The sequence below is a fragment of the Erpetoichthys calabaricus genome, chromosome 11, assembly GCF_900747795.2.
Source record: "Erpetoichthys calabaricus chromosome 11, fErpCal1.3, whole genome shotgun sequence".
NCBI lineage: Eukaryota > Metazoa > Chordata > Cladistia > Polypteriformes > Polypteridae > Erpetoichthys > Erpetoichthys calabaricus.
This window is the reverse complement of record NC_041404.2, coordinates 149,464,070-149,477,802: the sequence shown is the minus strand read 5'-3', so window position 1 is coordinate 149,477,802 and position 13,733 is coordinate 149,464,070. Positions and strand designations below refer to the sequence as shown.

The 13,733-nt window shown below is 40.6% G+C and overlaps 1 protein-coding gene across 1 annotated transcript in view; it reads left to right on the top strand.

The window, feature by feature from the left end:
• Positions 1 to 13,733, top strand: part of zgc:153896 (uncharacterized protein LOC569930 homolog) — a 50,092-nt gene that overhangs the window by 13,866 nt on the left and 22,493 nt on the right. Inside the window, exons 2-3 of the mRNA XM_028814627.2 lie at positions 9,715 to 9,860; positions 9,958 to 10,584. Of these exons, the coding sequence (XP_028670460.1) occupies positions 9,715 to 9,860; positions 9,958 to 10,584 (773 nt within the window). The remainder of the gene's footprint in view (positions 1 to 9,714; positions 9,861 to 9,957; positions 10,585 to 13,733) is intronic.

Genomic DNA, 13,733 nt, shown 5'->3' with positions numbered 1-13,733 from the left:
AGATCCTACATCGACATTAAAAGGATGCTACGGAAAGCCGATATCAAATACAGCCTCTTGTATCCTGCCAAACTGAAAGTGGAAGTTCAAGATCGACATTATATTTTCTTCAGCAAAGAAGAAGCTGAAAAAGAACTAAAGAAGCTGTTTCCGACACTTTTTTGAAAGTTAATAAACAGCCGTATTCTATCAAGGCACGGGAAGGACCTATGATCTGATCTCTGGATCCATGTTTAAAGAGACTGGTATTATAATTATACATCCCTTTCTTTTTTTTTTTTATCTGGACTTTATGTTATATGTTTATGTTTTAATCAGAGTTATAGAGTTATAGACGTGAGTGTGAAAACGTGGAAGTGATTAAAGTAGGATTGTTTTTTTTTTTTTTGTTTTTTTTTACTATACCTTAAAGTAGACTGTTTAACTTCATACCCTTGGTTTATTGCTTGTTCTACTATTTATACAATTACTATTATACTATTACAGTAGGAATTACCAGGTTTATTCTAGACTAGTTTTTAAAATCATTCCCAGGGTTGTTTTTTCTTTTTTTTTTTTTTTATTTTTAATCTTAATATCTTAACTTAAAAGCGCTGAAGATTATTTCAAGCTTAAATATTGTTAATGAGAACATTTTCGGCAGATAGTATTAAGAATTTAACTGCAAAAGATATCTCTGTTTTAATTCTGTAACGCCGCTGCAGGGTGGGGTTTGTTTTGTTTTGGACGTGCTCTGTCTCTTCGTATGTCAGAGGACTGGAACATCGCGAAGTGGGATCTAGCCTCATGTGGGGAGGCAAAATGGGGGGGTGGGGGGATAAAGGGGGGAGAGAAGGAGAGCAGGTTATATCTAATCTATTCTTGTAATTCTTATAATTATAAATATCAATGCAACAATAGGCTAAAATGCAATAACTCATGGGGAATCTTGAAACTAAGATTAAAACTGCCATATTACCAATTAAAACTATAAATGACATTAAAAACTCAGAATCAATGTCTCCATGATGGGACAGTTAACTTTGTGAGCTGGAATGTTAAAGGCCTGAATCACGAATTAAAGAGAAAGAAAGTATGCTCTCACCTAACAGGCTTAAACGCTAAAATAGTATTTCTACAGGAGACCCACTTACTAACCAAGGATCAGTTCAGATTACAAAAAGACTGGACTGGCCAAATGTTCCATTCTAGCTTTATAAAGAAAACTAGAGGGGTGGGAATTCTCATACATAGAACAGTTCCATTTGTAGCATCAGAGGTAGTGTCGGACCCTGAAGGGAGATATGTGATGGTCATGGGCAACTTATATAACAGTAAAATGATTTTGATAAATGTTTATGCACCCAATGTTGATGATAAGGAATTCATGCAAAATCTATTTGCATCCATTCCCAATGTGAACACTCATAAAATTATAATGGCTGGGGACTTTAATTGTGTTTTAAATCCACTCTTAGATAGGACTCCTGTGACAGGGGGGACGACATCTAATACTGCAAAGATAATTACACAGTTTTTAAATGATCACAACTTATCAGACCCCTGGAGGTTTCTTAACCCAAACTCAAGAACATATTCGTTCTACTCACCAGTGCATTATAGCTACTCAAGAATTGATTATTTTTTTATAGATAATAATTTCCTGCCTACAATTAAATCATGCAAATATGACACAATTGTTATCTCTGACCATGCCCCTCTAGTCTTGGAGCTAAAATCATTAAGCCCCTCACACCCACCTCGCAGATGGCATCTTAACCCTCTTTTATTGGCAGACGAGAACTGCACAGAATTTATATCCAAACAAATCAGCTTCTTCCTAGAGACAAACACGTCCACAGAGGTTTCTGCAGGAACACTCTGGGAAACTCTAAAGGCCTTCTTAAGAGGCCAGATTATTTCATATCTTTCCCATAGAAATAAATTAGAAACCAAGAAAGTGTCAGAGCTAAGAAATGAAATTACTGGAATAGATGAAGAACAAGCCAGGCGTCCAAGTGAAGCTCTTCACAGGAAAAGGCAGGCCCTGCATACAGAACTTAACATCTTAACAACTAAAGAAACTGAACAACTTATTTATAAGTCTAGACAGCATTACTATGAACACGGAGAAAAAGCTAATAAGCTTTTAGCTCAACAAATTCATAAACAAGAAGTTCACAATGCAATACCAGTAATCACCAACAAGAATGGAGAAGAAATCATCGACCATAATAAAATAATGCACACATTTAGAGATTACTATAAGTCTTTATATTCCACTGAGCCCAAAGAAGACAACACGCAATCTAATGCATTTCTGGATAATTCACAAATACCACAAATAGATGCTTTAAGTGCTGAGGAACTGGATAAACCTCTAACGCTAACAGAATTACTAGACACTATAAAGTCACTACAAAGCGGGAAATCATCAGGCCCTGATGGTTACCCCGTAGAGTTTTATAAGAAATTCTCCACTCAGCTAGCTCCACTCTTATTGGCAACATTTACAGAAGCTAAAGACCACCAAATACTACCTCAAACATTTCGACAAGCATTAATCACCGTCTTTCCTAAACAAAATAAGGACTTGTTACAATGTGCATCATATAGACCAATTTCACTCCTGAATAATGTTGTTAAGATACTCTCAAAAATCCTAGCTAGAAGGATGGAGAAAGTGCTGCCCTCGGTAATATCACAAGATCAAACTGGATTTATTAAAGGCCGACATCTATCTTCAAATCTCCGACGCTTGTTTAATGTTATATATTCACCAGCAAAATCAAACACCCCAGAGATATTACTATCATTAGACGCAGAAAAGGCATTTGACATGATCGAATGGAATTACCTTTTCACTGCATTGGAGAAATTTGGGTTTGGCCCGAATATTTGTGCTTGGATCAAACTACTGTATACCAGTCCAGAAGCTTCAGTTTGTATTAATAACATTTGCTCACACTACTTTAAACTAGAACGTGGTACCAGACAAGGATGTCCCTTGTCGCCACTGTTGTTTGCAATCGCTATTGAACCACTGGCGGTTCACTGCCAAAATTCTTATCAGATAAAGGGGATTGTCAGAGAAGGACTGGAACAGAAAATTTCTCTATATGCAGATGATATGGTCTTATATATATCGGACCCAGAAAACACTGTCCCTGCTGTTTTAAACAGCACTAACAGAATTTCAAAAGATATCTGGTCTTAGAATTAATCTGAATAAAAGTATACTCTTTCCAGTGAATTCACAAGCATATAATATTAGATTAGACACCCTACCTTTTACCATAGCAGATCAGTTTAAATACCTAGGGGTAAATATCACAAGTAAACATAAAGCTCTTTATCAACAAAATTTTGGCGTCTGTATGGAAAAAATTAAGCAAGACTTGCATAGATGGTCAACCCTTCATCTCACTCTAGCCGGAAGAATTAACATTGTTAAGATGAATATCCTTCCTAAACTTCTCTTTTTATTTCAAAACATTTCAATATATATCAATAAATCGTTTTTTAAACAGTTAGATTCAATAATAACCTCATTCATTTGGAACTCAAAACACCCACGTATCCGAAGAGCGACCCTACAAAGACCTCAGGCAGAAGGTGGCATGGCTTTACCTAATTTTCAGTTTTATTACTGGGCAGCAAACATACAAGCCATAAAAACCTGGACACAAATAAATGAACATACACAGGCTTGGTCCGCAATAGAAGTAAAATCCTGTAGTACTTCTTTATATTCCCTGCTCTGCTCTCCAATAAATGAAAGTTATCACAAATATACTAATAACCCAATTGTGCTTTACTCACTCAGAATATGGAACCAAATTAGGAAGCATTTTAAGATGGAAAATCTTTTATCAGTGGCACCTCTGCAAGAGAACCACCTCTTTCAACCTTCGCAAGTATATCCAGTTTTTAATACCTGGAAAAGTTTTGGGATTAAAAAATGCTCTGAGATCTTTATATAGACAACATATTTACATCTTTTGAACAATTACGTTCAAAATTTAACCTCCCAGCTACACATTTCTTTTACTATCTTCAAATTAGAAATTTTGTTAAACAGAAATTGCCCGATTTCCCCCACCTTGCACCCTCCACAATGCTGGAAAAAATACTGCTCAATTCCGAGGAAACAAACACTATTTCCGCAATATATAAAATCTTATTAGAGTCCCTACCTTTCAAAGATCCAAGAGGACATTGGGAAAAAGATCTCTTAATCAATATATCAGAAAAGGAGTGGAAGGTAGCAAAGCAGAGAATTCACTCGAGTTCTATATGCGCAATGCATAGAATTATTCAACTAAAAATTATATATCGAGTTCATCTGTCTCGCTTAAAACTGTCCAAAATGTTTCCAGGCCAGGATCCAACCTGCGAGCGCTGCAACCAAGCTCCTGCCTCACTGGGTCACATGTTTTGGGCCTGCACCAAACTAATATCATTTTGGACAAAAATGTTTAAGTGCCTCTCAGACAGCCTTAGTATCACAATCCCTCCTAACCCACTAACAGCTGTGTTTGGTGTCCTTCCAGATGGACTTGAATTGGAGAAGGACAAACAAATGGTGATTGCATTCACTACACTCTTGGCACGCAGACTTATTTTGTTAAATTGGAAGAATCCTAATTCTCCTCTTATAAGTCAGTGGGAAACCGATGTTTTATATTATTTGAAATTGGAAAAAATCAAATTTTCAGTTAGAGGATCTGTACAAAATTTTTTCAAAACAAGGCAGGATTTAATCAATATTATTTTAGAATAAGAGAATTAACTATTATTGCATTTAACTCCCTTCTCCATCTCATATTTACATAGATATTTACTTCTCCCCTTCTTTTGTCTAATGTTGCCTTATTAAAAAGCTTAAAGCAATTTTCCTTTAGCTAAGCTCTCCTTCTCAGGGGTGGGGTTTGATTTGTCTTCAAATTTGTTGGGTTATAAATTGATCTGTTTATATGGAATGATTACAATGAAAATTAATAAAATAAAAATATAAAAAAAAAAAAAAAAGAAGTGCCGGAGGGACGAAGACCAGGGACACCCGGCACTTAAGCCACACCAGGGAGTGCCGGCAGAAGTTCATTGTGAGACTCATGGAGCACGTCAGGGTGAAGATAAAAAGGGGCCGCCTCTCTCCATTCGATGGCTGGAGTCAGGTGGAAGAGGACAGAGCTCAGAGGAGAGGGGTGGAGGCGGTCAGAAGGAGAGGCATTGCAGAGAAAGGCCTGGACTAAGGGTGATCGGTGCGGGAGTACTAAAAATGAGTAAACGTGTGTTTGGGTGCAAACCAGCAGTGTCCCCCTGTCTGTGTCCGGGCTGCTTACCACACCTATCGTAAAATTACAAAGAGACTCATTCCTAAAGGGGGGAAAGGGATTCTTAAACCACTGCTGTTCTTATCAAAAATGTAACACTAATATTACCCAAGTTACAAATAAAGACATAAAAAATATTTATCAACTTGTATGCAAAATTTCACATCACAACAGCAGTAAATAGTTGTTTGGTCCACATCTGACCTGTTAAAACCAAAGTATCTCCAGACAACAGACATGGCTCCTATTTTCAGCAAAAGTTCTTCTGTGTCATCGTGTTCAGCTTTATCATCTGCTACAGCTCAAGTTTCGGAATGTTCTCTGTCCATTTTCACCGCTCAATAACTCAGCTTGTTGATTTCATTATACTTTGCCTTCTTTGTGTAGTTTTTCCCCCTTCGTTGTATCTTAATAATGACAACTTAAAACGAGCAGAGCAGACACCCCGGCAAACAACACACTGAATAATCAAAGGCTGCAACTACTTTAGCGTCAGACCCACTAATTAGTAAATAATGGATTAATTAAACAATTAGAACACCTTGAAAAGTAGAATGAAAATCAAGATGAAAATACTGTTAAAAAGAAAAAAAATACATTATCCATATTACTAACCGAGAATGCTAAACCGGATGGACGCAGGGACATCCGGCCATGGGCCGTAGCCGCAAAAAGACGTACTGCGCAGGCGCCCCAAGAAATGAGGGGCTGTGAGAGGCGGATGAGGGGCCGCGAGAGGCGGACAAGACCACAGAAAAAAGGAGTCAAAGAAATGAGGCGCCGCGAGCACAGAAAAAAGGAAAAGGCACAGAAAAAAGTAGTCAAAAGCAGGCGCCGCACGGAACCCATTGCACACGAAACTAGCACACAAAAAAAAAAGAAGACGCTCGCGCACAACAGCAAGGCACCCCACCCCCTTACAGGCACCGGACGGGACACACACCAAGAGGGGGATTCAACAAGCCCCTGGAACACAAAAAGAAAGAAGACGCTCGCGCAACAACAATCCTCACTCACCCCCCCCCCCCCCCCCCCACATCAATAAGAAGTGACACCGAAAGCCACATTTCTAAAGGTAACGTCCATATTAAACATACGTCATCTCAACACCTTCACACTAGGCAGCATAGGTGGATCTCCTTACAATAAAGCACTATTAACCGTTCAACTGCAGAAAAGGCTACATATTAACAGTGAGTGCGATCCTCCTTATTACTTATCCATATTTCGCATGCTGAGGAACAAGCAAGTCATGAATACACGGTCACGGGTACAAAACGATTCGGATCGGATAACGGGACCAAACACACGAACACGAATGAAACAACAAAATACACGGCGGCGCATACAACGCGCTTCGGAAACTCCGGGAGAAAAAATATCTCGGATCAAAAAACACAAAGCTCAAGTAACCCCGTTACAGAGACGTGCCCAAATGGACAGACACAATGAACGTAGACGCATACAGCGCGCGTCTCAAAGTGCTGCATCAAAACAAGCACGATTTCAAACCGAAAGAGCTCGCATCTCAGACATACAAAAAAGGGAGCGAAGAGACAGAATAAATGAACGCAGACGTGTACAACGCGCATATGAACTGCCAGAAAACAAGCAAGCAAGACTCCAAAAGCAGAAAGCTCAACTGACCGACATACAAAAACGGACAAGGCTCGATACAAACAATGCACGACATAGACTGAAACGGACTTTTCGCAAAGCGGAGGCGAATCAATTAAAACTCCAAAATAGCGCGTCACAAATAGTGGACATGCAACAACGCGGCACTCAAACGCCACAAGCAAAACATGCCCGTCGCGGACATCAACGCCAGACACCTGCTAAACGCTTACGCCAGTTGGCTGACAGCACCTTCAATAATGAGTCCACTATTGAGGAAAATTCATTGGGATTAATGAATGTCATTTGCAATCATTGTCATTCACTTAACTTCCCAGAAGAAACAACTGGCAATACAAATAATGAATTTACACGTTGTTGTCAAAAGGGGCAGATTAGAAGGCCTCCTTTACATTCATATCCTGAATATCTACAGAAGCTTCTAACTAACGATGTGCCTGAAAGTAAAAACTTTATGAACTGCATTAGATCCTACAATAGTTCATTTGCTTTTGCATCTACCGGAGTACATATCAGGTCACCAAAAGGCAATGGCCCATACTGCTTTCGCATATGTGGTTAACACAACGCACTATATTATGTCCAAAAAATATTAATGTTAATCACATTAATAACCAGGTTATTTCATTACTTCCTGGAGAGACACGGCTCTTTCTAAGCTCTGACAAAGTTGACTCTGATGACGACAATGAACATCTGAATTTCCCCTTAGAATATTTGAACACTATTAACCCGGCCGGATGACCACAACACAACCTTACCCTTAAAAACGGAACAATAATCGTGCTATTAAGAAACCTTAACACTAAACAGGGTTTATGCAATGGCACACGTTTAGTCGTCAACACCATGACACACAATGTTATTCAAGCAACAGTTCTTACAGGATCACATGCTAACAATACTGTTCTCATTCCTAGAATTGACCTTACGAGTTCTGACCTAGAATTACCTTTTACATTGAAACGCCGACAGTTCCCCATTAAACCTGCATTTGCCATGACCATCAACAAATCACAAGGACAAACCATGGACAAGGTTGGCATCTACCTCTCTGAACCCGTTTTTGGACATGAACAACTTTATGTTGCCTTCTCACGTGTTCGACGTTCATCTGATGTTAAAGTTATAAATGATCCATACCAAGGAAGACTCATTCAAGGACAAGACACCATCTTTACTACTAATGTTGTATACAAAGAAATATTCCAATAAAACATTACTCTATGCCAAACACTCTATTTTTTATTTCTATAGGCATCATCCAAACCTGCACACTATTCTATATCTAATTCATACATCTCACTCTTTGTCATGCCCCAACGCCAGGGGTTGGCAAGCGAAGCGAGCAGGGGGCAGAGCCCCCTAGTTCCTATATAACTGCTTGGTACATTTTAATATTTTTTTTTTTTAGCAAACTTAGTTTAATATAGGGCGGCACGGTGCCGCAGTGGGTAGCGCTGCTGCCTTGCAGTTGGGAGACCTGGGTTCGCTTCCCGGGTCCTCCCTGCGTGGAGTTTGTATGTTCTCCCCGTGTCTGCGTGGGTTTCCTCCGGGCGCTCCGGTTTCCTCCCACAGTCCAAAGACATGCAGGTTAGGTGCATTGGAGATTCTAAATTGGCCCTAGTGTGTGCTTGGTGTGTTTGTGTGTGTCCTGCGGTGGGTTGGCACCCTGCCCGGGATTGGTTCCTGCCTTGTGCCCTGTGTTGGCTGGGATTGGCTCCAGCAGACCCCCGTGACCCTGTGTTTGGATTCAGCGGGTTGGAAAATGGATGGATGGATAGTTTAATATATTGCTCCATAAACACAGAACTTGGGAAATATCAGTTCACTTAATTATCCCAGGAGTTCAATTAAAAACAGAAGCAGGTTGGAACAAAAACCTGCAGCAACAGGGGGTCCCCAGGACCGACGTTGAGAACCCCTGCACACAGTTTCCCACTGCGCCACGTTCCAAGCGTTGTTTAGGCTATTTAAACCGGTGTTGCGGTATAAGAAAAATCCATATCATGACAAAAATAAAAAACGGTTTTCGGTATGAACCGGTATACCGCCCCACAATATACTGTGCCATTCTTTTGAGTTAACAAAGCTATTCTAATAAGCATAACCTGCATGTCTTTTTCCAGGCTAACAACTGTAACCCTACTTTTGCCCACCCCTGTATATTTATGTGTTGTGGCAGGCGACCAGGTCAATGCCCGGCCGGGATGCCCCCTCTACTTATGTTCCGGGGGAGCAGCCATGGGCCTCCCCTGGGACGCTTGGTGGCAGCCTCCCTGGGTGAGGATGGTGCCTCAGTTTGCCGCAGGGTTCCATGAGAGATGGAGTTCTTCACAACCCTGTGGGGATCTGGGATGACCGGCAGGGGGTGCTGCATGGATCCCGGGGCCAGCCTGGACACCTCTACAGCCCCGCCTGGAAGTGCAATTAGCAACAGGTGATCAAGCTCCTGGAGCACTTCCGGGTGGGCTATAAAAAAAGGGCTGGCGACCATCACTCAGGGCCAGAATTGGGAGGAAGAGGACGAGGTTGCCTGGGAGGAGTGGTGGTGCCAAACGGGAGTGTCATCATGGTTTGCTGAAAATGCTTTGGGACTGGGTTGTGGCTGGAGGGTTCACAGGGAAGACATGCCCTCCAGCTGAAGAAAAATAAAGTCTTTTTGTACTTTTACACGTACCTCTGTGTAAGTCTGTGCCGGGTCGGGCGCTACTGTATACGGCGTCCTTTTCACAGTGTATTTACTTATTTGTAAATCTAGGCAGGTGGATTGAAGACCACGGAGTTGTGCACAACCTGATGTTCAACCCCAAGACTCTTCTCAAACTGACCCACAAAGCAACTCAAAACAGATCAGAGTGGTGGGACAACGGAGTGCTGCCCTTGTGGATTACAGCGCAAAACCAAGTAAAGCAATTTATCACATGTAGCTTTTCAGAGAGAACATTTAGGGGAAACGAAAAGAGAGAGAGAGTGTACTGAAATGTTCCATTTTCTAATTTAGGGTTTGAAAACGGCATCCTTTCACTATCCTGGTGGTGGTGCCAACTTCAGTGGTCAGTCCGTCACCCGATCTTTGGTGGAGTCTTACGGCCATCCAGATTCCAACGAAACCGAGTGGAGGGAGAACATTGATATCGTTATGGGTTGGTTTACAAAGGAGAATTTTGACTTTGTGACATTGTATTATGGAGAGCCTGATGCTGTCGGACACGCAAAGGGTCCAGAGACGAAAGAAAGGCGTTTAATGATCCAGCAAATTGACAGGACCATAGGCTATCTCCTGAAAGCCATAGAAAAGCACAATTTGAAAAACAAGCTGAATGTTATCATTACGTCTGACCATGGTATGACCACAATCAAGAAGGCCCCAGCAGTCGAGGAGATCAAGCTGTCAAACTACATCAAATTCAATCAGCTTGTCCACTTTGACCTCTTAGATTATGGCGGGTATGGGATGATTTTACCAAAGGAAGGCAAAGTGGAAGAGGTTTATCAGGCCTTAAAGAATGCTCACCCTCATCTCAAAGTCTTTAAGAAAGAAGAAGTTCCAGAGAGTTTCCACATTGCCAAACAGAACAGAATCCTTCCCATTGTCCTCTATGGGGATTTGGGCTACAACCTCAACTCGGTAAGAGACCTTTTGTTTTTTTTTCTGTTTGGCCTTCAATACCTTGTTGCCAAGTAACATTTTAAACAATATCCTTTCAACTCTGCTCGGTAACGTAAGACTTCCTAGTACTGCATATCAGATGTTTAAGAAGCCACCTCGACTGAGCTTCACCGGTGTTTCAAATGATAATCTGATCTGGCAGCTTGGACAGTGATGGCCGTCAGTGATCACAAGAGCAATCACAAAAGGATTAGTGGGGATATGAGGGGATGGGACCCTCGCCGATGAGCTCCTTATAGGGTTGTTGATCAAAGTGAACTTGTTCAGTCGGCAGGAACACAGCAGGACCGTTTTGATCTTTAATTTGATGGAGACCAGCAACCCCATTCGGGCACTTTATAGACCCCTGCTAAAATGATACTTTAATAAAAAGGGTCAGTGTCTGTGCATCTGTGTCTCATTCATTCCAACAGATTGCACATCATTAACATTGCCTTTATAAATCCCATACTGAATGGTTTATAACAGAGACATATGCATTGCCGGGTGGCACGGTGATGCAGTGGTAGCGCTGCTGCCTCACAGTAAGGAGACCTGGGTTTGCTTCCCGGGCCCTCCCTGCGTGGAGTTTGCATGTTCTCCTCGTGTCTGCGTGGGTTTCCTCCCAACAGTCCAAAGACATGTAGGTTAGGTGCATTGGTGGTCCTAAATTGTCTATAGTGTGTGCTTGGTGTGTGTGTGTGTCCTGTGGTGGGCTGGCACCCTACCCAGGGTTTGTTCCTGCCTTGCACCCTGTGCTGGCTGGGATTGGCTCCAGCAGACCCCTGTGTTAGGATATAACGGGTTGGACAATGACTGACTGACTGACTGACATATGCATTGCATTTGTCATTTTAAAAGATGGCGTATCATAAACATTTGCAGTAATGCATTTTAGTACTACAAATGTTTGTGGTGCACCATCTGTTGGAATTACAAATGCAATGCATTTTAGTACTACAAATGTTTGTGATGCACCATCTGTTGGATTGACAAATGCAATGCATTTTATTACTACAAATGTTTGTGATGCACCATCTGTTGGAATGACAAATGCAGTGCATTTTATTACTACAAATGTTTGCGATGCACCATCTGATGGAATGACAAATACAGTGCATTTTATTACTACAAATGTTTGCGATGCACCGTCTGTTGGAATGACAAATGCAGTGCATTTTATTACTACAAATGTTTGCGATGCACCATCTGATGGAATGACAAATGCAGTGCATTTTATTACTACAAATGTTTGTGATGCACCATCTGTTGGATTGACAAATGCAATGCATTTTATTACTACAAATGTTTGTGATGCACCATCTGTTGGAATGACAAATGCAGTGCATTTTATTACTACAAATGTTTGCGATGCACCATCTGATGGAATGACAAATGCAGTGCATTTTATTACTACAAATATTTGTGGTGCACCATCTGTTGGAATGTCAAATGCAATGCATTTTAGTACTACAAGTGTTTGTGATGCACCATCTGTTGGAATGACAAATACAGTGCATTTTAGTACTACAAGTGTTTGTGATGCACCATCTGTTGGAATGACAAATGCAATGCATTATATTGCTACATGAATTATAAAATATATTCCAATAGATGATGCACTGCAAATTTTAACGCTGAGGTCTACATTGATTACTAAGATTTGAGCCCGTCTTAGATGGGGAGCACAGCTAGTCTACCTTAATACAAGGATAAGTGTCTGCATGTCATGTCATTCCAACAGATGGTGCATCACACACATTAATGCTGCTTTTACAAATCCCATACAAATGGCATTTGACAGAGACATATGAATTGTTATTCCAAGAGAGTGCATCACAAATTTTTGTAGTAATGCAATTTTTTTCAACAACTGTTTGCCATGCGCCATCAGTTGGAACACGCATTACAAAGTATATTTAAGTAGAGGGTGCGCTGCAAACAGTAACACTGAGATCTACATTGATTACTAAGATCTGAACCTGTCTTAGATGGGTAGCACAGCTAGTGTATAAATCTTATATATATGTAGATATATTATATATATACACACAGTATATCTCTTATATCTCTCTATTATAAAAGAAAATCTTGAGACAAGACTATTGCCAAGAGATTTTTTCAAGCCCTGCCCTCCTCTCAACCATTTATGGTTAACGGCCCCACGCCTGCCCGCGGTCCTCTCACCTCTCATTCGTGTGAATGCTTTTGTCAGTCACAGTTCCTGCGCTCTCAGCTCTTGTAAATTTTTACATTTTCCCCACTTTCAGTTCCCAATAAAAGAAGACGTATTATGTCCAAAACTTAATAAAGAATTTCATTCTGAAGGGTTATCAACAGAAGAAATGAGTACACAGGCAATCCTAGCACAGAGAAATGATGAAGTCAAACGAATTAATGTGACAATTGGTTAAACGCATATCAGTAGACTCTGCTGAAACAATTGGTGGTGATGGTGCGGAAGATGAAAACATCAACTTACAATATCACAAAGAATATCTACAACCGTTAACACCGTCTGGTCTTCCACCGGCCAAATTACTGTTGAAAGAAGGATGTATTGTAATGTTATTGCGTAATTTATGTATGAGTGATGGGCTATGCAATAGGACAAGATTAGTTATATATATACACACACACACACACATACTGTATATACACATACATGCATGAAAATGGCATATAGCAGAGACAGATGCATTGCATTTGCCATTCCAACAGATGGTGCACCACAAACATTTGCAGTAGTAACAACATTTTATTTTTGTAACAAGTTTTTATACAAAGAATGTAGCTCAAAGAGTTTTCCAAGGCGGAGTGGTGGCTCTGAGGCTAAGGATCTGTACTGGCAATCGGAAGGTTGCCGGTTCGAATCCTATAAATGCCAATAGAGACTCTGCTCTGTTGGGCCCTTAAGCAAGGCCCTTAACCTGCAATTGCTGAGCGCTTTGAGTAGTGAGAAAAGCGCTATATAAATGCAAAGAATTATTATTAATTATTATTAAGATGTCCATGAGAAAATTACAAGAAAAGAAAAACATAAAATTAGGTACAATGGTAATGAATAAGCAGCAGATCCATATGAGCTTATATAACATAGACATATAATTATTAGAAAAGTAGTGTCC